The sequence below is a fragment of the Protopterus annectens genome, chromosome 3.part1 (genome assembly GCF_019279795.1).
Source record: "Protopterus annectens isolate FY-2018-M chromosome 3.part1, PAN1.0, whole genome shotgun sequence".
NCBI classification, from domain to species: domain Eukaryota; kingdom Metazoa; phylum Chordata; order Ceratodontiformes; family Protopteridae; genus Protopterus; species Protopterus annectens.
This window is the reverse complement of record NC_056732.1, coordinates 1,045,067,160-1,045,093,095: the sequence shown is the minus strand read 5'-3', so window position 1 is coordinate 1,045,093,095 and position 25,936 is coordinate 1,045,067,160. Positions and strand designations below refer to the sequence as shown.

The 25,936-nt window shown below is 43.2% G+C and overlaps 1 protein-coding gene across 2 annotated transcripts in view; it reads left to right on the top strand.

Moving 5' to 3' along the window:
* RAP1GDS1 (Rap1 GTPase-GDP dissociation stimulator 1) overlaps positions 1–25,936 on the top strand; it is a 1,654,780-nt gene that overhangs the window by 1,389,976 nt on the left and 238,868 nt on the right. For both annotated transcript variants that reach the window (XM_044067200.1, XM_044067199.1), the window contains 2 exons: positions 8,252–8,383; positions 18,903–19,037. In XM_044067200.1, the coding sequence (XP_043923135.1) occupies positions 8,252–8,383; positions 18,903–19,037 (267 nt within the window). The remainder of the gene's footprint in view (positions 1–8,251; positions 8,384–18,902; positions 19,038–25,936) is intronic.

Here is a 25,936-nt window from a genome sequence, read left to right as displayed (position 1 = left end):
CATTTCCAATTCAGAGTGCTGCCCTTAACCACAGCCCCCAAGGTGTTCACCAAATGCATGGCAGCTGTAACAGCTCACTTGAGGCTATGCAGATTGACTGTTTCCATACCTGGATGACTGGCTCCTCACTGCACCAACCAGGTGTCTACTGCTTCAAGCAACAGCCTTCATATTGAATGTTTTCCAGTCTTTGGGAATTACAATCAATAGAGAGAAATCACAGCTGACTCAAACACAAGACCTAGAATTTATAGGAGCACACCTCAATACGGTTTCTTGTGTAGCCTCTCTCTGTACACAGTTTACAAAAATTAAGGTCGCAAGTACAACTAATCATTTCTGAAAAACAAGGTTCCTGCTTTTTCTCATCCTGCAAGCTCTGGGATCTATGGCAGTGACCTTAACTTTAGTAGTCTGGTACATCAACAACCAAGGTGGAACCAGATCCTACTCCCTGTGTTGGGAAGCTTTCAGGATATGGCAATGGGCTATCACTTCCAACCGCTTTCTAATAGCAATGCATATCCCAGGAAGCACCAACGTGATAGCAGACAAACTGAGCAGATGCATCCTTCTGCTCCACGAGTGGTCTCTCAATCCCAAGGTGGTGATAAAAAAATTTTCACCACTGAGGCCAGCCTTGCTGCAGTCTTTTTGCCTTTCCAATAAGTAAATGCAGCAGCTACTTTGCTGTAATTCCCCCGCAGGGGGAGTCCCCAAGAGACGCACTCCTCCACAATTGGCCCCCAGGACTACTTTATGCTTTCCCCCAATCCCTGTCATTCCCTTATTCTTGAAGAAAGCTCAAAGATTGAAAAGCAAAGTGATCCTCATTGCACCCTATTGGCCCCATCAAGTCTGGTTCCCCTTCCTTTGGCCTCACCTGATTTACCATTCTTGGATTCTGGAGCCAGTTCTAGACCTGCTGTCTCACCCAAAGGGATTGGTGCATCCCAGCCTTCAAAATCTCAAGCCGACAGCTCTGTATATCTAGTTCCATTAATTGCCAGACAGAGGAAATTACCTTCAAGCAGTACAAAAAAATCCTCCTGGCTTCTCATAAACTGTCCACCAGGAAACTCTGTCTTAGCAAATGAAAGAGATTCTCAATCTGGCCCCGTATGAATAATTTAGATCCCTTTTCAGCTCTGGTTGACAAGGTCTTGGAATTTCTGGCTTCTCTTTTTGAACTAGAAGCTTCTGATTCCATCATCAAAGTCCATTTAGCAGCCATTTCCAATTTCCACAATGGGTTTGATGATCATACCTTGATTTCCCATTGTTTATGTAAAACCTTTCTTAAAGGCACCTTACGTCTAAAGCCCCCATTCAAGGATACTACAGCTCCATGGGATTTGACCTTTGTATTACAGTCCTTAAGTTCGTCAACCCTCTGAGCCAGCAGATACTTGCAATCTCAAATTCCTATCATAGAGAACTCTTTTTTTTTGTGGCCATTACTTCTGCCAGGAGAGTTTCTAAATTGCAGGCCTTATGTGTGAAACACCCTTATATGATTTTTCATAAGGCTAGGGTGTCATTAAGAACCAGTCCTTCTTTTCCTACCTAAAGTGGTCTCAGAATCTAATATTAACCAGATTATAGATTTGCCAGTCTTCTTTCCAAATTTTTCAAATACAGGTGAATAATGCTTGCATTTGCTAGATGTTCACAGACAATTAAATTTCTATCTGGCCAGAACCAAATCATCTATAAAATTATATTGATTATTTATATCCTTTTCAGGTACAACTTTGGGTAAACCAGCCTCGAAAGTTACCTTATCAAAATGGCTTAGGGATTGTGTTACCTTCATTTACAATCATAATAACCTCTAGTTGCCCGCACCTATTCAACCACATTTCACCAGATCTGTATCCATTTCAGCTCTTTTCCACTCCAAGGCTTCCATGGAAGAAATATGTGTAGCCGCAACGTGGGCCACTTCCCGTACTTTTATCACTCATTACAAATTGGATATGGCCTCCAGGGGAAGATCATCGTTTGGCTCTGTGGTGCTTAGGAATATCCTTCCTTAAGGCCACCCAGGACCTAAAGTAGCTGGGGACTCTGTCCCATTCCTCAAGAATGAGTGATGATTGACAACATCAGATAAAGAAGTTATGTGTTTACCGTAACGTAACATCTATGTTGTTGATCTTCATTCATTCTTGGCAACTCACTCTCCTGCCCTCTCCTAAGGACTTCTGGAAGTTTGGACATTTGTTTTGGAAGGATTTTAGGTTTTACCTTTGACGGGGCTTGTATTATTCTTCTATACTTTGGCTGTAAACTGAATCTGAGGTAATGGAGAGAGGGGCATTATGGGTAGAGTCTTAGCTCGAGAGTCTTGGCTGGTGCGAGCTGTATATATGTGTATATGTGTATATTTTGTTAATAAATTTCCGAGTATTAGAAATCACAAAGAGCCTGGCTGTCTTGTTACTGGCATATGCACTGGATTAATTATATATTTTCATTATATTGGAAACATTTCACATGGAAATTTTTACACAGAGCTTGTATCACTCCTAACAAAATTACATTTATGTATACATCACATAGAATTAAATAATGGAGATATGATTCTGAAATGAGTGTGAAGTCATCTCCTCCTTTTTGGAAAGAAATTAATAACTTCATTCAAGCTCTATGGTCAGATGTAATGTTTCTAAATCTGTTGTTTTATTTAATGCTCCAATTCCTGAGATAATTCCAAAAACCCAGGTGCCTCTTCTTTGGTCTATTTTTGCTATATCCACAGAAGTAATCACTAAAAATTGGAAAAGTGAAGTTAGCCCCTCTAGTGTTGAATTCATTAGTATGGCAAAAATTGTTTGCAGTACTGAATTGTTATGTAAAGATGAGAGCTTCTAATATTACACATTCATATAAATCTTGGCTTAAACTTAGTCTTCCTTGAAAAATATCAATCATTTGTGTCTAACTTTGATGTATTGCTCAGCTGTGGGCCTATTTAATAGTTATTTGTTTGTTATATAATTGATTTGTTTATATATTGCTTTAAAACCAAATTAAAAAAAAAAAAAAAAAAAAAAATTCCCATTTTTCACGGAGCCGACTTCTGCTCCGACTCTCTCTGTGCCGTCTGGAGAGTCTGGGAGCCGGGATTCCCCGGTCGGCCCCGATCTTCTTTGGTGCCGAGCATGCTCCTTGGAGCGTCGGCCCGGGTGAGCTCGGCTCCTATATCAGCCCCGGGTCCAATCTCTCTGGGTCCGGTGGCTTCCTCTGTCTCCTCTGAGCCGAGGGAATCTTCGGAGCCGGCGAGATCCACCTGTGAGCTGATAAGTGTGCTGTCTGCCCCTACAGCTCCACATAAGGATACCAGGACTCATCCCCCTAAGGCACCGGCTACTGTCTTGGCACCACCCATTCCACAGGACAGCAGAGATCCAGAGTCTCAGGATCCCCCATTGGGCAAACCCCTCTCTTCCAAGGACTCCCCAGAATACCCTTCTGAGGAGCCCGCTCGGAAGAGAACTTGCAAGAGGAAGCATGTAAACTCTCCAGATGAGTCCATCACTTCAGGCACTGACCTTGAGGAGTCAGAAGGGTCCCCACGGTCATCCTCTGATATCTCATTTGCAGATATTCTAGAGATGCTGAAGCAGAGAGGTGGCTGGCAGGCTTCCACCCCTTCTGATGAGGAGTCAGTGTACCTGAAGGCCTTTGAATCTCAACCTTCAGCCTCCTGGGTGTCCCTGCCTTTCGACGATTTAATAGACTTGGTCAGTCGAAAGGTATGGGAGTCACCTGACACAATGGAACCAGTCCCTTGGAGGCCAAACAAATTCTTATCAGCTCCTTCCAGAAAGGATTTACTCACTAAGGGGGTACCTGTAGATGCTATTGTGGTGGCAGCAGCCACCAAGAAGGAACTTTCAGAGACATCCTCATCAGTCCATCCTCCAAACAAAGACTCTTGAACGATGGACAGATACAGGAAGCGTGTCTTTTTGTCAGGGACCTTTACTCTTCGATCACTGAACTACCTCACTCATTATACAAGGCTATAGAGAGATCTCCTGAAAGAACTAGGAGATACTCTACAAGGTACATTGGCTGCGGGCTGAATGAGAAGGTCTCCTCCCAGCTATTAAATTCCATCAACTCCTCCATGCGGCTGATCTCCTACGCAGCTGATGGAGTGAGTAGCGCAGCGGGTTCTGGAGTTTCCCTTAGGAGACACTCCTGGATGTGTTTGTGCAATTTTGTGGAGCCCTTTAAATCTATCTTTACTCATGTCCCTTTTGACGGTTCCTCACTCTTTTTGCTCCAAAAGTAAAAGACGCTCTCACCCGATGCGAGAAGGAAGGAAAACCTCTATCTGCCATTGGAGTACATTTTTCTGTACCTTCAAGACCTTATCCTAAAGGTCATAAGAGTGGGAAAATGTGGTTCAGAAGACCCCAGAGAGTTTTCTAGGACGCACTGGGTGAATCCTTCCCCAGGGGCAGAGGGGGAGGTAATAACGGTAGACATCAATAGGGGCAGAGGGGGCCCACAACCAGAGTGACCGTGATTTCTTTTGCAGACACCCCTATCAGCACTCCTGAAAGGAGGCCCTGACTGCTTTGCTCTGGAGGCAGTCGGTGGGCATTTATCTATGTACCCAGAAGCCTGGAAAACTATCACAGGAGACAAGTGGGTACTAAGAATAATATCCAGAGAATATTCCATTCCCTTTTCCTACCCTGTCCCACAGACCAGAACAATCCCAGATGTTCCACCCAATTAAGGGAGCAAGCAACTATAGAAATTCAAAAGTTGCTGCACAAGAGAGTCATCCAAGGAGTCCCCCCAGACCAAATAGGAATCGGAACTTACTCAAGATTCTTTTTGGTGCCAAAAAGAACGGGGGACTGGAGACCCATATTAGACCTAAGCAATTTAAACAAACCTGTCAAGAAGTCAAAGTTCTGAATGGTGACACTGCAGTCTATACTTTCCTTTTTAGGGAAGGATGATTGGATGTGTTCAATAGACCTTCGAGATGCTTACTACCACATAAAAATGGACAGGGTATCGAGAAGTTTCTTACGCTTCTGGCTGGGAGCCAGTCATTATCAGTTCCGAGGTCTGCCCTTTAGTCTCGCTACAGCCCCCAGAGTGTTAACCAAATGCATGGCAGTAGTCACAGCTCACCTGAGGCATCTAGGATTCCCAGTGTTTTCCTATGTAGCCGACTGGCTCCTATCTGCCACCACCAAGCATCTACTCCAACAAGCCAGGGATGTGACCTTGGAAATTTGCACTCAATTGGGTATCTTAGTCAACTTTCAAAAATCTGCCTTGTTCCCCTGTCAACATATTACATTTATAGGTGCAGCTCTAGACACTGCTTCCTTGATAGCACGTCTAGCACGTCTTCCATTAGCCAGAGTTTCAGCACTCAGGCAACAGATACTTCTTTTCCTTCGCAAGACCAAGGTGAAAGCAAAGATTGTTCTAAAATTATTAGGGACAATGGCTTCCACAATAACACTGGTTCCCCTTGCTAGAATGCACATGAGGATCCTTCAATGGCTTTTGTTCTCCCAATGGTCACTTGAAGAGCTTCCTATGTCTCACCTGATCAGGATAACGGAATCATGCAAAAACTACTTAAGATGGTGGATACACTCCAGCTTTGTGACCATAGGGAGACCCTTTGTTCCACAACAACCTTTAGCTACAGTGACCACGGCTGCCTCACAGATAGGGTGGGGGGACATTATATGGGAAGAACAGTCCAAGGTATATGGTAAGAACACGAGGCTCACTTGCATATAAATGTCCTAGAGATGAGAGCAGTGCTTCTTGCATTGCAAGCACTTCACGACTCTCTCCGTTTAGGGACAATTGCGATACAGTCAGATATGTCTGTGGTTTGTTACATAAACAAGCAGGGGGAAACAAGCAGGGGGAAACCAGATCTTACCCCCTTTGTCGCGAGGCCCTAAGAGTTTGGCAATGGGCAGTTTCTTCCCAGTGCTTTCTAGTAGCAACGCACATTCCAGGGAATTCCAACGTGATAGCAGACAAGCTGAGCAGGGCAATTCTTATGCCTCATGAGTGGTCTCTCAATCAGAACGTAGCGGAAAGGATTTTCTGAACATGGGGTCTACCTTGCTGCAATCTTTTCACTACTCCCATGAATGCCAAGTGCAGCAACTACTTTACTCTAATCCCCCGACTGGGGGAGACAATGAGAGATGCACTTGCTCAAGATTGGCCCTCATGACTTCTGTATGCCTTTCCTCCATTTCCTCTTATACCCAGAATCATTCAGAAAGCACAGTCCTTGGGAAGCAGGTTGATTCTCATTGCTCCTTACTGGCCTCTTCAAGTTTGGTTCTCTTTCCTTTGGCGTCATCTTCAGGAGAAGCCTTGGACCCTGGACCCATTTCCAGACTTGCTGATACATATGTCAGGGGCACTTCATCCTTCTGTCCGCACCCTCAACTTGACAGCTTGGCTGCTCCACTTCCCAATTTAGTCAGGCTTCAGAATTTCACTCCAACAGTTAAACATATCTTCATGTTCCGCATAAAGCTTCCACCAGAAAACTGTATTCTGGCAAATGGAAAAGATTTTATCTCTGGACTTGAAACAGAAACATTGACCCTTTTTCAGTGCCTATTCACTCTTTCTTGGAATTCTTGGTGGAACTCTTCCAACGGTGTTCAGCTGCAGCAACCATCGGAGTGCAACTCACTGCAATTTCAAATTTCCAGATTGGTGATCCTACTTTGAATTTAATGTCACACAGGTTGTGTAGAACCTTCTTGAAAGGTGCCTCCTTATTAAAACCTCCCTTTAAGGAGCCCCTTTCCCCCAGGGATTTAAATTTTGTTCGATCACATCTAACGTTACCACCTTTTGAACCTTCTTCGTCTTCAGACCTCAAGTTCCTTTCCCAGAAGACCGTTTTTGTGGTTGCTATAACATCTGCTAGAAGGGTATCAGAGTGCAGGCCCTGTCTGTCAAGCCGCCATATATCCTTACGGACTAATCCATCCTTTTTACCTAAAGTCTCTTCTTAAACTAACATAAATCAATCTGTTGAGCTTCCAGTGTTTTCCCTAATCACAGCAACAAGGCAGAATACAAATTACATCAACTGGACTTGCACAGACAACTAAGATTTTATTTGTATAGGACAAAAGATTTCAGAAAATCTGACCAGTTCATTTCCTTTTCAGACACAAAAAAAGGCAGGCCAGTTTCTAAAATTACCCTTTCCAACTGGCTCTCAAACTGCATTACCTTCATCTATACCTCAAACAGAGATTTACCTTTTAAGGTTAAGGCTCAATCCACTAGAGCACTGGCTATGCTTTCTGCCTTTCAAGCCAGAATTCCTGTGGATAATATTTGTGCTGCAGCTACCTGGTCTACTCCTCATACATTTATCACGCATTATAAAGTGGATTTGGCCTCCAGGGATAGAGCCTCCTTTGGGTCCACTGTGCTTAAAGGTGTACTCTCGTGAGCAAACCAGGGAAAAGGTGCTAGGGACGCAGTCCCATCATTGTAAGAATGAAGGCGAGATAGGACAACATAACGTAAAGAAGTTATGTACTCACCACAACGTTCCATGTTTGTTGTCCATCTTGCTATTCATTCTTACGAACCCTCCTTACTTCCCTCCTCCAAGAACTCCTTGTGGACCTGGTGGATGTCTTACTCCTTTCAGGAGTTCCTAGTTTCAGTTTGTTCTCCTATTCCATTGGGGATAGCATATATATTTGTGTATATAGATATAGATGTTTTTATATATATATATATATATATATATATATATATATATATATATATATGTAGTTCATTACACTTTCTTTAGTAATAGCAGCAAACAAGATCTGGGGAGTTACACCACTGTATTATGGGATACCTACTTGCCACGAGCCAAATGTGAGTCTTTCAGCTGTGTATTCGGCCGAGTCGGAGCCGACGATCGGCACAACCCATCATTGTAAGAATGAACGGTGAGATGGATAACAAACATGGAATGTTATGGTGAGTACATAACTTCTTTTTATGGTAACTACAGAACTATTCAATAATTCTTGCTTGATTGGAGTTGCTTGATTATTTCTTGTTTGGGCAATTAAATAGTTTTGTCTTCTGATAAAACTTTACAAAGTTAATGTGTTTGCTTGCAAGTTCAGCATAGGCTTTCATTTTAGAAACTGAATGTTTATAGAGAATAAGAAATTCACGGGATATTTTTCTTCATTGCTTTTAGATGAATCAATGCAGAAGCTATTTGATGGAGGAAAAGGCAGCATATTTCAAGTTGTCCTCTCGTGGCTTCCATCAAACAACCATCAGTTGCAACTTGCTGGGGCACTTTCCATTGCCAATTTTGCTAGAAATGGTAAAAAGCTTATGTGCACCCCAAGAGTTTATAAACTGTTGCCGTATTGCTTGTGTATTGTTTCAAAAATTCATTGCCTCATAGGTCAGTAAAGGGGAAAATGTCTGTTACTTTAGATGAGCGGATAACCCTCTCTGCTTTGTAGATTTACCTTGGCATTTAACTGAAAGTTAGATTTCACTATGTGTATGGTGACTCGTTAACCTTATATTTTATAAGTTGTATACTGTAATAACATTTGAATAAAACATGTTAAAGTGGTGAAATAATTTCTATTCACTATTATATGCTGTTTGTACGACGTGCTTCTTGAATCACCTGGAGTGTCACTGTTATGATAGACGTGACTAGCTAGGATCATGGCTGCCTGAGCTACAAGATCCAAGAGCTCCTCTGTGTCTCTTTTCATGTAGTCCAGGGAGGTACTTCTCAGGTCATTCACACCAACATGGACAATGTCAGAGTCATATTTTTACATGTTGTGGAGTGACCTAAGTGCATGCGTTATGTGGCGGATCCTGCCACCCGACAGGCAGCTGACCATAACTTTCTCCTTATTCAACCTAGTGAGTGGGACATCAGTGTGCCTTACTATTGACTCACCTATGACTAGTGTATTGGGTAAGTTGTTTTGCCTTATGGGCTCTGGTTAAGTGACACACTGTTTATGTGAGCTATGTGTCTCATGGTTTGTGCTGGGATGTGTGGTTGTTTGCGTTTCTGCCTCGGAGGTCTCTGTTATTTGGGTAGATTTTTATTGAGAGCCTCCGTGAAAGTAGGTATGTGGTTTGTGTTACTATGTGAGGGTTGTGGTGGTGTACGTTCTGGAGGGCTATGTGTTGAATGTTGTGTGGTGCAGGTGTTAACCTTCTCCTCTTGACTGGCTAATCCAGTCTTGGCTGGAGAGTACTTGGCTTCCAATTTGGCTATATATGTGCATCTCTCACAAGTCGTAGTGTTGGGAAGTAAGAGGAGAGGGTAGTTTCTACATTGCCTCAGGATGCCCAAGTTCACCAAGTTGACAGGAGAAAGCACAGGGAACTGACCTTTAGACATGCCTGGATATGAGATCAATATATTAAGTACTGGAGTCTTTTACAGGAAAAATGTCACTTAAAGTGTCTGAGTCTGTACAGAGCACTGCCAAACACTTGAGGGGAAAACTAATGCATAGACCCTGAAAATTTAAGGATGAAGTATTTAGGCAGATATTCTAAAGTTAGGAAGAAATCAAGCAGTTCTTACTGAAAATAAAGAATTAGCTTGTCAAGAATGATGAAAAGAAGGGAGTCGCATGAATGGCTACTGCCTGGCTATTACTAATGCTGGTGTCAGCACAGCTTTACTCTGTTGGGATACAATACTCATTTGCTTCTTCTCTCACCAGCAGCAAAATGTTAGCACCAATCCCAAGAAGAGAAGCAGGCCACAGCCTGTTTGGTAATCCACAGTCTTGTTCCAGATGTTGCAAGGGTCTGCAGACATGTAGCCTTTTTATGGTAGATGCCTCGAATAGCAAGCAGACCAATCAGGTATGTTAAGCACAGACACTCACTCTCCAACCAGAAAGAGTCAGGAATCAATGTACTCTGCTCCTACTCTCACCAGGATCAGAATATAAGCACAGATTCCAAGCTGTCACCTATAAAGTGTAGTTATTACGCTTTCTGGTGATTGGCAGTCTCCAGGAAATAATGTAACTGCACTCCTCTCACCAGGAGAAAACAGAAGCAGTAATCCCAAGATGACTACTGAGAGGCAGAATGTGGGCTCTCCAATAACTGGTGGTCTTGCAACGGATGCTTAAAGGTAAGATGAAAAAAATGGTTTATCCTAAACACTGCAGTGTGCATTAGAGGAGTTAGATGTGAAAGTAGGTAACTTAAGTTTTACCTGTCTAAAAAGTTAAGTTTTAGTGGATAGTCACTATTTTTAAAACAGCAAGGTAGATTGAAAGGGGATGGTCACTTTTTTTATTCTGTTACTATGGAATACAGTAGGATGGCCAATAAATTTAAATAGTTGAAGGGGAGTGATTTCAGAAAATTATAATTTTCTGCTTACACCAACCAGTAAAAGCAGAGAGGAAATGAGATATATGGTCAATTTAATATAAGGGGCAGGCAGCTAGAAAGACAGTGGTGTTTAAGACACAACAGTAACCTGGTGGGAAAAAAATTCAAATATCTGTCTGACTCACAAAAGACAGAGCTGTGGTTAAAAGCAGAATACAAGTAAAACACAGTGTAAAGAAAACAAATCACAGTATACAAAATAGAAAAAGGCAAAAAAGTAATACAGAATACAACAATAAAAAGCAAACCAACTGCAGCAGAGTTTGGGTGAGCTTTTCCAGTAAAGTGTATTTATGTATTTATTTGAGCCCTGATGATCATTGGGCATTTTACCAGAGGAATGGAAGAGTAAAACTAAGTAAAATCGGGGTGGTGCCCAGACAATCCGAGTCAGATAGTGACTTTGGAGCAGGTGGAGGCATGCGGGGGGGGGGGGGTGCAGGGAAAGGCCGATACTAGCATACCCATCATGGAGGAAGAAGCGGTAGTTCTGATTTTTTTGCAGCCAGCCAGCTGAGTCTTGCTGGTGCCAGTGATGCAGCATGGACTGGTGACATTGCCAAGCTGGTGATAGTAGCCCTCAATGTGCAAGTGAGTAGAAGCATGTGCGCACATTGGGGAGGACAAAGTAGGCCCTTTCAATGATGGAAATGTCCATATCAGCATCTAGGGGTGGAGTTAAGATTACTAAGAAGTACAACTCCATAGCCTGCATCTGGAGTGATGCTCTATTAGGAACAGAGGATGTTGTGCAGTATCGTGGCTTGGTGATAACTAGAGTCTATCTTGAAGTACGGATGACTCTGGTTTAGAGGGACAATGGCTTAAGATCATTGGGTAATTGGGATTATGGTAGAGGAAGTGAAGGTACGAGCACAAACACTTTCATGGCTGCCTGGATTGTTGGTCCTCTCCATTCGACTCTCACCCTGGTCTGGCCCCCTACATCAAGGAATGAATGGACTGAAAACCAATTGCTCAGGAAAGCAATTCTTCAGTGGAGACTAGGGACTCTTATCTTGCAGTGTGAATTTTTGCTTTGATGTAACTGCACATTGGGTGATGAATGGGACAACAAATAGGGCATAACAAAAAAAAGTCTTTGAGCTGATAGGACAGTGCCATATTGGGTCACCTTGACTTCCTTTTCACCTATTCCATGTACACTTGTGCAGACAATTTACCCCAGTCCATGAGATATAATCCAAACATGGATTTTTAGTGCAAAAGATCGTGGAGGGACTGCAAGATAATGACTGATGGAAAAAATTGCAAGGAGGGTGGAATTAAAAAAAAGTAGGTATCTTCCTACACATGAGACTTGCTTATTTAACAGAGTGAGCAAACTAAAGAGCTGTCTTTGAAGCAAAAGGCACTACTGGAGATAGTTAATCAACAAGTATTTGTCAAAACTGAAAAAAGAAAACATTTAAGTTACTGATTTGGTTATGTATTTGGGGAAATATTGCATTGCCCACTTGTTCTGATTTATTGACTATGGCTTGTAAGAGCCAAGATGCATGAACTGTTTCACTTTTAAATGTAACAGCCATGATTGTGCTAAATGACAGATTTCTTTTTTATGCCCATGGTTTTTGGTTTCAGAGCATAGGTCTAAATTTGTGCTCCCTTGCGTAAAACATGTTGATCATATAGTCATTCAAAATCTACAAGTCATGTAATTTTTTACGCAGTGAGAAACAGCATTCTGTGGTTCTGTGATTATGTATTGGTTTCACTTGGGCTCTTTTTAAGACACAACAGTGTAAGAGTTAATGAATATTCTTGAAATACAGAATTTATAACCTACCCTGAAAATGTGGGATATTAGAGGTGGTTATAATAAGAGTGTGTAGGGGTGAAGCCTCCATGTGGGTGGGTGGGTGAATTTGCTTCTCCATATAATTCTTTTGTTGTAACTTTGAAGCTGTTAGCTGACTCTTGTTTGCTTTATTGAGACTCATTCTGTGGAGGATAGTTTAGGGTTTAAAAAACAATCCAGGAATATTTGCCAAATTAGGCTTCATCTTTGAGAATAGAACATTATTGGCCATAGGTAAGGCTGGTATTGTTCATAAAAGCACTGTGCTCTTACTGTAATGCCTCCTCTGAATATCAAATGCCATTTAAAACTTTTACAGTGTGTTCACAAAAGTACATTCTCGTAGTGGAGCAAATTTTTAGATTCGGGCACCCCTGGGTAGCCATTCCATGACATATACTGTACAGTATAAAATGGGCAAAGAAAACTGACCAATCAGATCGCTGGCTACCTATGTATCAGTGCTGTTCCATGCACAGGGAAGAAGCTAATGTGCCACCAGAACCTCGCATTAACTCAAAGATCGTTACTCCCTCATGACTTCAAAATCCAGCAAACTGCTACCATTTTGAAAAGTTATTTAGCAGAGGAAACTGTCCAGGCATAAAAGCACTTCAGGAAAAAAAAGTCCAGTAAAGCAAAAAAACAATATCAGAGGTCTGAAACATATTTGCACTTCTGATATACTGGTAATTCAGTAATAATAATGATAATAATAATAAAGAAACAGAACAAAACCTACTGGTTGGCTTCTTGTTACTGAAGCAATGGATGTGGGCAAAACAGTACACACCACATATCTTGACCTCACTAAAGCATTAGACACCATTCCATACTCTGGTATCATAGAAACATTTCTTAGCTAAATGTCAGTCCCTGTGTAGCTCGGATGATAAAGTGGCACACAAATAGAACCTAAGAAGTTAGGATCAGTGGTGATACTGCCTCCAAAAGGCCCGTTACTGATGTACACCAAGGTTCAGTCCATGGGTCTCTCCTCTCATGCATTTAATTATTTTAAGTCTGAACTATAAGGGATTGTGGCTTGCACATATGTGAACACTGTTCACCCTCTAGATGTTCTTCGTGTTTCACTGTTGCAGTCATCACATTTGGGTTATCCCTGCCAGGGTATCCCTCGGCCGCCCCGAATACCACAGAATTAGTATTTCTGTGTTGATTGCTGTCACTTGAGGACTGACGTCAGTTAGTCATTGGTATGAAGTAAGGCAGCCGATGCCATTACATCAGTCTTTTTGCCGTGGAGCCCAAAGCAGAAGCAGTTCGCATGAGTGCCGTTCGGCCGCTACCTGAGTTTTCGTTTCCCAATTGAAGTTGAAGTCTTCTAAAGCTAAGTACCCCATTGAGAATCCTTTTTTCTTGCACTAACCGATGTCAGAAAAAGTTAATAATTGTCTCGCCAGTGGAAAGCAAATACCACACCGAGACTTCCACTCTTACTGCGTCATCTGTCTAGGCCCAGATCACGACGTCCCCCATTGTCACTTCTGTGCTTTGTTTAACTCCAGAACTATCCATCGTCGGGCCCTTATTGTAGCCAGATATTTTCATTTACAGTCCTCTGATTCTGATAAGGCTTTGGTAAGCCATCTGACAGCAAATCTACCGAAAAAACGTAAAGATGAAGACAGAGACAGATTGCAGAGGTCCAAACCTCCCAACGACATTTCCGTTAAGCTAGTCATCAGTCCTCCGGTACTCAGTGAGGCACTTACGCAGCCCCTGATGCCAGCTTCAATTGATTCACAGGCTGCTACCGAGACCATTTCGGAGTCCAGTATGCGGCAAAACTCTTCTTGGTCTAAGGATCCTGTGGTCATCTCTACCTTGGATGGATCCAGAGCCACTGAGCAGGCACCGGCTTCTGAGGAAGTCCTTTGCACCTCTGAATCTTGACACAAACCGACGCCTTCTTTCACGACTACCGTTCTTTTAAAAACAACCAAGTTCCTTAGGCCCAGGGTTCAAACCACACCCAAGAAACCGACTACCCACTCCCAGGTGCCTACAACCTTGCCTCAGTCTCAAATGCTTAAAATGGCAAAAGACCTTATGCTGATCAGGGGAGAAGCCACGCTACCCCCTCAAAAAAGGAAAATAAGATCTGTCCCTACTAGTTTTGTCTGAACAAGAGTCATGTGCATCTGATGCATCTGACTATGAAGACATGCAACCTCTCTCCACTTATGAGGATTCTGATACAGAGGAATCCATTCCTTCAGCCTCTCCCCTAGAGGATTTTTTCTTTGGGGAAACCCTGCATACTTTAAGGGAGCATTTTCAGTGGGAGAGTCAGGACTACCCTCAGTCTAAAAAGAGACTCCGGGAATTCCTAGATCTTCCACAACACACAGAACCTTGGCCATCCCCCCAGTCCTGGATGTGGTGGATGATGTTTTCCTTGAGTCCAGCTTGACTCCTGACGCCTTATCTCCTGCTCCCAGAAAAACAGACAGGTACTACAGAGTCCCTGACTCACGCAGATATCTTTTTAAAAATCCAACAGCTGACCCTGAGGTCATTTCTCAAGGGCCAAAAGGGATTAAAGCAACCTCTGCTAAGAATCCCACCCCCTCAGACAGGGATTCCTGAGCATTGGACATATGGGGTAAAAGAGTATACACCTCAGCTACTCTTGCTATCCGGGCACTAAATAGTCAGTTCCATATGCTTAAAAATCAGCAAAATACCTTGAAACTCCTTAAACAAAAAATATCTTCCTTTCCTGCTTGAGCAGAATCTAAAGATTTGCAAGAATTAATGCATTCTGCAAGTCAAGTAACTAAATACATTTTGCAGTGTGGTTTTGACACCCTACTGTCACTGGATCTGTTATTAGAAAACACGCATGGCTTAAGGAACAACCCCTGCCAGACCATGTCATTTCTAAATTGTTGGATGCCCCCGTGCACAAAGATAACTTATTTGGCACTAAGGCAGAAGAGGTCTTATAAAAGAGAATAAAAAGCAAAGTCTATGCAAACAGTTAAAAATTTCTTACAGGTCTAGTCCCCTAGGGTTCAGCAGGCATTTTCCCGATGAGCACTGGTTCTTTTCTGCTCCGAGTAAACAGGTCCAGCCTAGGCCCTGTGGAAACAGCCCCCCTCCCCCAGACAGCAGCCCCAGGGAATGCAGAGATCTAAGCAGTGGACTACCTCCACTTCAAAACCAGGGAGTTCTAAGCCACCCCCTTATGTTAAGAACTCACAATGACTCACTTCCTCCAGACCTCCCCTCTGCCCACCTTCACTTACTCCATGCAAGCACCTGGGCCACTATTACCAAGGACCAATGGGTTCTGAACATTGTGTCTCAGGGATACAAATTCTCCTTCCACACCCTTCCAACCCCAAAAGGGTTCCCAAATCTACCACCAAATCAGTGGGCAGAGGCTCAAAAGCAAATCCATTCCCTGCTCTCTTTGAGGGCAGTAGAGCACGTTCCTTTAGAGCAGATAGGCCAAGGCTTCTACTCCAGAACTTTTCTGGTGCCCAGAAAAGAGGACGCTTAGCTAGCCACCCTGAATCTAAAAGAGGCCTACCTCCACATTCCTATCAGGGAATCATGCAGAAAATATCTCCGCTTCAGGGCAGGATCTCAACACTTTCAGTTCTCTGTGCTTCCTTTTGGCTTATCTACTGCTCCCAGAGTTTTCACAAAATGCCTTGCCATTGCCTTTAGCAGACAAAGAAATATTCAAATTTACCCCTACTTAGACGACTGCCTTATTCAGGCAGACAGCCAGGAAAAGCTGCTCAAGCATCTGGCCTTATAAAGAGCCTACTAACCTCCCTAGGGTACACAATCAACGAAAATAAATCAAAACGGGTGCCCACCCAAAGGATAATCTTCCTGGGAGCATGTCTGGAGACAGCATCCCAGATGGCATACCTTACACCAGAGAAACAAATTTTCCTGTCTGCCTACTCTCAACTGGCCACCAGGCCACAGCTTTCTGCAAGGAACATCCTGCAAGCTCTGGGGTTCATGGCATCTTGCATACTGCTCATTCCATATGCCAGACTGCATATGAGGAAACTTCATTGGTACCTAAAGAGCCTTTGGTGTCAACACTCTCAAGACCTGGAAACTCTTCTACCTATAATTCCTGCCTCAGAAAGGAATTTCTTTGGTGGGCAACAGCATGCTCCCATGACAAGGGACTGCCCTTCTCCCCATCACCTGCCGCCCAGACCCTCACCACAGACGCATCAGATTATGCGGCACCAACACCAGCTTGGGACCTTAACTTTGTCTTGGCAAAGCTCACCCTGCCTCCTTTCAAACTAGCTTCTTCTGCAGAGCTAAAATTTCTCTCCTGGAAGACAGCCTTCCTTCTGGCCATCACTTCAGCCAGAAGAGTCTCTGAGCTGCAAGCACTCATGTCTGTGGAACCCTTCATCATCTTCCATGCAGACCGGGTATCCCTCAGAACTAACCCATCCTTCATGCCCAAGGTGATGTCCAGTGTGGCTGTCAACCAATCCATTCATTTGCCCACCTTCCTTCCTAATCCCCAGAACAAGGGGGAAATAATTCTTCACTCTCTAGATGTGCACAGACAGCTCAGATACTATCTGGACAGGACTAAGTCCTTCAGAAAGTCTGATCAATTGCTGGTTACCTTTGCTTCAAGGGCAGAAGGCAAAGCCATCTCCAAGCAAACCATTTCCAAATGGATAGCACACAGCATCCATTTCTGCTACAAACAGCATGGTAAGCCTCCCCCCAAGGGGGCAAGACACACTCCACCAGAGCAGCCTCCACTTCTGCAGCTTTCCTCAGAGGAGTCCCCACCAGGGACATCCTGGGGGCTGCCACCTGGACATCTGTTCACACTTTGCCAAGCATTACCACCTGCCTCTCTTCTCCAAATCCAGGGCAGGGTTTGTCTCTGCAGTCTTGCAGGTTATCCTGGCCAGCCCCTAGCTTCCTTGACCACCTCCATCCATTTCCTCAGCTTTGGGAATCTACCCAAATGTGAGGACTGCAACAGTGAAACACGAAGAACATAGTACAGTTGTGTACACTTACCATAAATGTAGATGTTCAAGTGTATTCAGTGTTGCAGTCCTGGTTTCCCTCCATCCCCTTTTTTTTCTCTTTCTCCTTTTGTTGCCTTTCTTCCTTCTTGTTCTCCTTTCCTTACATGGGACATATTGGTATTTATTTTCCACTGGTGGGGTTCTTCCACCAGAGCCTGGCCTCGTACTTTGGGGGCTCCTGACAGGTTAGGGCAAGAAAAACTGATGTAATGGCATCAGCTGCCTTACGTTTACACCACTGATGACCTGACATCAGTCCTCAAGCAACAGCAACCAACGCAGAAATATTAAGTATCTGGTGTTCGGGCAGCCGAGGGCTAACCTGGCAGGGATAACCCAAATGTGATGACTGCAACAGTGAATCCACTCGAACATCTACATTTATGGTAAGTGTACACAACTGTACTTTTTGTATTCTGTCACTTTTAACAATGACATTAGACTAAAGAAGAAAGTGATTTTTGTTAATTAGTTGGCAAAAGGTGATAAAATCAGGTCTTATCTAGGTGATAAAATCAGGTCTTATCTAGTTAACTTCTCCTAGATTTATTTTCCAGCACATTTGTCCTCAGTGAGGTGCATTTCATCTCCTGAGAAGGGAGAGCTCTGGGCCATTCCCTCACATATTTGTGTTGACATATGCTTAGTATTACCTTTGGTAAAAATCATCTTACTAGAAAAGAAAACCTACTAGTAGAATATATCTGCAGGTACACTACAAGTGTTGATTTACTGGAAACTGTTGTAGGCACCTTTGTTAACTATGTGCCAACTTTCAAATTACCTGCAATGACCTTTTTTTTTTTCTTCCTAATGCTTATTATTTAATCCATAGCATTTGTGTGCTATTAGCTGTTTGTTAATCTTTGCTGATCTGTTTAAGATGGTCATTTTTAAATCTGTTACACTTGCATCCATTTAGATCTCTGCTGTATGTGTGCAGAGTGTATATGTCACACCTCTTCATTTTAAAAATCAGGTGTTATTATGCACTTTTACTTTTTCCTGTGCTGTCAACTAAGGTTTGCAGTCATTACTGCTTCCAATTAAGATTTAGTGTGCACACATGATATACATTATTGATGTAGTTCACACTGCTGTGAATCATATTATGTACTATATCATATTGCCTAGGACTTGTTCTTGAAATGTACTGACTTCATGTACTTCTAATTTTTCTAGACCTTTTCTGTCTAGGACTCTGTTGAAAATGGTGACTTCCCAACTGGTCATTAAATAAAAAAAGGAAAGTTAGTAGTGTAATAGAATGTAGATTACTGGAACTGGACCTGGCATGCGATCTTCCTATAGCTCTTTTTCATTAACAGTTTTTGCATGGAGTTCATCATGCTTCTTTATATAGTCTTGGCAACCTCCAGACTGCACCACCACTGCAGTTTTGTTCGCCTGTGTGAGTACTTCAGTTGTGTATTGGTTGTATTACAGATGAGCTGAGTAAGTGACAAAGTGCAGTGTATCTTTTTGTTTTTGTTTTTGTTTTTGATAATGTGCCATTATTAGCTTTATAAGTTGCTTGTTCTTTGATTTTCATATAGATGGAAATTGTATCCATATGGTTGATAATGGAATTGTCACAAAGCTTTTGGATCTGCTGGACAGACATGTAGAAGATGGCAATGTTACAGTGCAGCATGCAGCCCTAAGTGCCCTGCGAAATCTGGCAATTCCTGGTAAGTCATTCTCATTTTGTGTACTGACTGACTGTGAGTAATAGTGACATAGGTTCATTCTTGGGCTTATGCTTGAAGAAGAGTGTAAATAACCATCCTTCTCTCTCTTTACCCATTGTTGAAGACAATTTTTTAGCAACAGTGTCCTCAGGTCTTCCAATCAGGCCTCAAAAAGGTATTATGAGGCATGAGCTTGAAGGTAACTACCTTACAAGCTCCTCACAGTGTGGCAGTACCTGTAAAAGGCACATGTTGAGCATATGAAGTATGCGGGGTCTTGAATGTTAAAGTTTAATGTGTTTTTGTAAGACAATTTTGTCTTTATAGGTTCATAGGTTGGTACTAGGCTATCGGCCCTAGGGGGCTTATACAAGCCTAGCCATTACAATTCCCTGGCTATTTCTTCCCACAGTATTTACTTGTAATGTCCTTCCACCAAAGGAGAGTTATGATTTTTGAGGTGGTAAAATAAGCAAGGACCATCAAAAGTAATTGTGAAGAAAATTAAACAGATCAGTTTAGAAACTCTCAGGCATATTATTTATTTTTTTAAACAAAAATGTTCTTTCCGTGAGCATGTATAGTGATAGCAAATCTGTGTTCTATTTATATGTAAACATAATTGCTCTGAGTTATTACCAAAAGGGTGCCAGGTTTATTTAGTCATTCTGCAGTGCTACTGTTTGCATGTTATTTAACATGTAATGTCTGTTTGTGAATTGTCTGTGTATGGGACACCTTCATGAGGAAACTACTGTGGCACTTCTTTCCATTGCTCAGAGTTCCAAGGTCCCTTCCTGAAACTTGTAGCATACAGAACATTTTATCATCATGCCGCAGTTCATAAATCCATTTCATCTGTTCTGACCACCAGATCATGCATGCAGTATAAATAAGTGCATGCTGTGAAAGGATGACTATGTACTTGAAATATTTTTGCTACTAAAAGTAAGAAGTTGATAGCAGAAGAGGTAGCTCATAATTCAGTACACAGAACAAATACAAATTATATATAATATTTTGCTTACTACAAAAAGGATTAATTGATCATGTGCTCTGTTCTACTACTATGTCTGCAGTCAGAGCCAGATTATGATCATGCGGGGCCCTAGGAAGGGTAATGGCTCAAGCCCCCCCCCCCGCAGCACCCCATCAGCAGTCCCCCCAGCCAGTTTCCTATTACTTAGCCATTTCTTCTCCAGTTACCATAAACACTGTTCAAACCAATCAACCTGTCAGTGAGCATACTGTTTATTTCTTTATTTCTACAATGATTAGGGATATTTAAAACTTTTATTTCAAATCTTGTAGCGCAAACACTGATAGCCATTTGCACAGTGAAAACAGACTTAGCATGAATGGCAAGCTTCTCTGCCTTTGAAACTCAAAGGAATATGGTCAGTGGCAGATTGTGTACCTTTGGGATATTTACAAACCATAGACCCCTTGCACACATTTTTTGGCCCATCCACGCATACATGCATGTGTTCTTTGTTGCACCATCATGATTGTACTACAGTATATTCTTTGTAAAATACATTACCACTTGTTAGATTGTTTTAAGTTTGCAGGTTTGAACATTTTTTCCAATAAGCAATGAAACAAAACGTATGAAGCAATAAGGACAAAACTATCCATTACAGAACATTTAGACCACTCAAACTTCTTTCATTCGCATCCACCAATATCAGTCATTGTACATAATCTCTGCAGACGTAGAAGGCATCTGAATAATTCCACATTAAAAAGATCTATAATTAATGAAGAGGATACTGCTGGCAAGCAACTTTACATTTCATTGTTTCATGTACAAATTCAGTGCGTACTGCCCTTGAAGTATAAACTGCCCACATTACATTTAAAAGAAAAATTGGTAAAGCTACATGGTTTGAGCCTGAATGAGTTAACCAACCTGCAATTCTTAACGGGGATATTTTACACACACACACACACACACACACACACACACACACACACACACACACACACACACACACACACACACACAGACACACACACAGACACACACACACACACACACCCCCCTAACCTACTATTCACAAACTGGTCCTCTGTCCGGTTTCAAATCATGGGGGAATCCAGATCCATGCGCATGGGTTATCTGCGTCAGTCCATTCAGAATTTATATCCATGCTCATTTAATTGCCCACTCTGTTTCAGTTTGTGTGCATCCGTCATACTAAAGACGCATTTACAGATGCTACTATGAACATACTCTGGGTGCATTCTTAAAGAGGAAATGTAACACATGCAGAGTACATTCTTAAAGAAGTGTAGGTTTTCTGTGGCAGTCTCCAGGCAAGTGGGCCCTAGGCGACTGCCTAGGTCACCTAGTGCTGGATCCGGCTCTGTCTGCAGTAAGGTATGTAGCATTTATAAGCATTTCATACATTTGCTGTACAGGATGTTCAGTTTTTTCTATTCATAAAAAACTAACTAGTGATATCCCCCAACATATTGGGAACAGAGTATAAAGGATAAGTCCAGATTTTAGCTATTAGGTCTAGGAGACTCTCTCTCTGATACCCTCCCTGTGAGAGGAATAAAGACACCTTGTTAAAGTTTCCAGTGGTTTATTCAGTTAAGAAGGTAGATGGATGAGTTTTCTTGAGCCTGAATGAGTTAACCAACCTGCCATTCTTAACTGGGTTATTTTATACACACACCTAATGTAGTATTCACAAATGGGTCCTAGATCTAGTCAGAAGAAGTCAGTCAACACACTGGCCATCCTCCCTATTTGGGCCCCACCTGGGGTGGTTAAGGCAGAGACAGGCAACAGTGCAACTCTATAAGTTGCATGAACACCCACTCCAGGCAGCCGATATAGGCTTCCAGCCACTGGTCAATCAGTTGCTCCACCAGCTCCCTGCAGGTAATAAACCTGGCATGTTCTCCTGAAGGGAAAAAAGGTACTTCCGTCTGGTGAACAACCACCAGAGCCCACTGGGAAAGCATCCTACCCACTCCAGGTGGCACCCATTGGGGAGGCAGGCCTGGAGCTAATGGAGTGGAGGTAGGGTAAGGCTAAGACTGGTCAGGGGAGCTCAAGAGCTGGACTGTAGAACTGCCACCATAGGCGCCAGAACCATAGAGCGAGGGGGAAGGAGTGTCTCCCCACTTTTACAGCTGTAAGTCCTATAGGCGGACCCATGCGTGCATTGCCTGCTAACGTAAATTCAAACACAAAAGTGTGCAGAAATTGTTCTACGTCAAGCCTGCTGCTGCATTCCTGATCACATAAATACTGCTGCCAGAGTCGCACTAAGGAGAGATTTTGTGTGTTTCCCCCAAGACTGCATTTCGTTTATGCGCTGAAATGATGAAAGCTCTGTTTGTTTTTTATGCAGGAAGTTCTGTTTATGTTTTTATGCAGGCTGGTGTGTGTTTCCCCCCAAGGCTGTGCTCCATTTATGTGCTGGAAGGAAGAAAGCTCTGTTTATATTTTTTATGCAGAAGTCTCCATTTATGTTTTTATGCTGAGGTCAAAGGAAGAAAGCTCTGTTTGTTTTATGCAGGCTGGGGTCCGTTTATGTTTTATGCTATGCAGCTAAGGTCCGTTCCATTTATGCTATGCAGCTGAGGTCCGTTCCATTTATGTTTTATGCTATGCAGCTGAGGTCCATTCCGTTTATGTTCATTTATGTTTTTATGCTAAGGTCAAAGGAAGAAAGGTCCGTTTATGTTTTATGATATGTATCTGAGGTCCATTCCATTTATGGTTTATGCTATGCAGCTGAGGTCCGTTCCATTTATGTTTTATGCTATGGTATGCAGGTCTGAAGTTTTATGCTATGCAGCTCGGTCTGAAGTTTTATGCTATGCAGCTGAGGTCCGTTCCGTTTATGTTCATTTATGTTTTTATACTGAGGTCAAAGGAAGAAAGCTCCATTTGTTTTATGCAGGCTGAGGTCCATTTATGTTTCATGCTATGCAGCTGAGGTCTATTCCATTTATGTTTTATGCTATGCAGCTGAGGTCTGAATTCTTACACTATGCAGCTGAGGTCTGAAATCTTACGCTATCCAGCTGAGGTCTAAAGTCTTATGCTATGCAGCTGAGAGGTGTGTGTGTGTCTGTGTGTGTGTGCACGTGTGTCTGTGTGCGCGTGTGTCTGTGTGCGCGTGTGTCTGTGTCTGTGTGTGTGTGTGTGTCTGTGTGTGTCTGTGTCTGTGTGTTGCCCCAATGACTTCTGGCTGGTGGTTAGAATTACTTGGGCTCAAACCCTGTACCTTAGGTACAGGAGCCTGCATTGTCTACCCACACCACCACTTGTGATCCAGGGAGTTTGTGCAGTTCGTCTTGAAATTTGTGGATGTTCTTCATCTCACATTGCTGCAGTCCTTACATATGGGTAGTCCGCTGTCCTCGGTCGGCCCGAATATCAAAGTATTAGGCTGACGTCGGTCAAGGTGCTTAAGACTGACATCAGGACGTCAGGGTACAAATGCGCATGACCGACGTCATATCCTCAGTCTTTTTTGCCGCATGGTCCGATGCAGAAGCAGCGTTGCAAGTGCCGTTCGGCGTTCTGAAATTTTTCGAGTTCGGAGTTTCAGACCGAATCAAAGTTGGCTAAGTACCCGTTGGGAATATTTTAGTTTTTCTTGCCTCAGTGGTTTACCGGATGTCAGAAAAAGTGAATAACTGTATTTCTTGTGGGAAACAGATACCGCATAGGGATTATCATTCTTTGTGTATTCCTTGTTTGGGGCCTGAGCACGACGTTGTTGGGTGTCGCTTTTGTGCTAGGTTCAATAAGCGCACTATTAAGCGAAGGTTAGATTGTGCTAGGCTGGTCTTCGGGAAGCGGTGCAATTATAATATGCCGTCGGATTCTCCGGCGCCCGCTTCTTCGAAAAAGCGCAAAGACAAAGCAGTTAGACCCAGGCAAGATGAGTCGTCCGTTCCGGACGCCGGTTCTTTAGAGGCGTCAGTGGAACCGGTGGTTCCAACGGAGGCTTCTCTGGAGTCCCAGGGGGAGACTTTGATATTGCAGGATGTGGCCTCTCAGGAGGCAGGTCAGGCTGAAGGGGCTTCTCAGGTTACTGTACTCCCCTCCCTTCCTAGGGTGGTTAGGCCCTCTCCTTCTGTTTCCAAGGCTTCTCCCAGAGGCAGGCCAGGTTTAGCTTCTGTTGGTGTCACTCCTAGTTCAGCAGGGTCTGTGCCCAAGAAGCACATGCTTAAAATGGCAGAAGATTTGATTACTTTGATTAGAGGTTCTTTGCCCCCTCCTGATAAGAGGCCTAGGGTGGAGCCAGAGTTGGGGAGTTTTGAGCAGGCTTCGGATGTTTCAGAGTCTTCGGCTGAAGACTTGCAGGAGTACTCTCCTTATTCTGATTCTGATGCAGATGATTCGACTCCTTCTGCTTCTCCTCCAGAGGATTTTTCTTTTTCAGAGACTCTTCATTCCATGAGGGAACATTTTAAGTGGGAAGGTCAGGACTTCTCTGATTCCAGGAAAAGGCTTAGGGAATTTTGCTTTTACCCCAGCATAGGCCCTTGGCTATACCCCCTGTTCTGGATGTTGTGGAAGATGTGTTTGCAGAGGCTTCACTTAATCCTGATTCCTTGCCTCCTGCTCCTGTTAAACCGGATAGGTATTACAGGGTGCCTGAGGCTCATAAATATCTTTATAAGAGTCCTAGGGCGGACCCAGAAACTGTTAGTCAGGGACCTAAGGGTGTCAAGGCCTCTGTTGTAAAAATCCGGTTCCTCCAGATAAAGAGGCCAGAGCTTTGGATAGATGGGGAAAGAAAGTCTATACATCTTCTACCTTAGCTATGAGGGCTTTGAATTGCCAGTTTCACATGTTGAAATATCAAAACTATCTTCTTTCTCAATTGAAGTCTAAGGTGGATGCTCTGGCGGAAGGCATTGAGTGTAAAGAATTACAAGATTTGGTGCATGTCTCTGAACAGGTGGATAAGCATTCTTTACAATGTGGTTTTGATGCTGTACAGGCCTCGTCTAGGGTGGCTGCCACTGGTTCAGTTCTTCGCAGGCACGCCTGGCTGAGGGATCAGAATTTATCTGACCATGTTAAGACAAGGATTTTGGATGCTCCTTTACAGTCTGATATGTTGTTTGGTTCTCCTGTGGAGTCAGTCTTGAAGAAAATGGAAGACAAGGCTAAGTCTATGCAGGCTGTTAAAGATTTTTTGCAGGTTCAACCTCCGAAGTTTAGTAGGAATTGGCCTGCTAAGGGGTGGACGTATCCTTCTTATGATTCTCAGTCTAGGGGTAGATCTAGACGTGGTAGGGGCAGAGCTCAGAGTTCTTTCAGACCTAGAACAGGGAGTTCACCTGCACAATCTTCGGGTGAGGGCAGGGGCCAGTCCTTTCGTAAACAGGCCCAATGACCTACCTTTTCAGCTGCCAGGTCCTTCTTGCCTGGCAGCACCTTTGGGAGGAAGGTTGGCACTCTTCAAGGAAAATTGGAATTTGATTACCCAAGACAGATGGGTATTGGATATCATACACCAAGGTTACAAGTTTTATTTCCATACCTTGCCTCCTTTCAAAGGCATGCCGGACGTTCCTCCTCAGCAAAGACTAGAGGCTCACAAACAAATTTCTCTGCTACTCCAAATAGGGGCCATACAACCGGTCCCTCTGCCAGAAGTGGGCCTAGGATTTTATTCTCGCCTGTTCCTAGTACCAAAGAAAGGGAACACGTGGAGACCAATTTTGGATTTATCTATCCTCAACACATATCTGGACATTCCCAAGTTCAAAATGTTGACGTTACAACAGCTTTTACCCCTGCTGGGCAAAGATCACTGGATGGTGACTCTGGATCTCAAGGAGGCTTACCTGCATGTTCCTATCAGGCTCAGTTGCAGGAAGTATCTGCGTTTTCGGGCTGGGACTTCTCA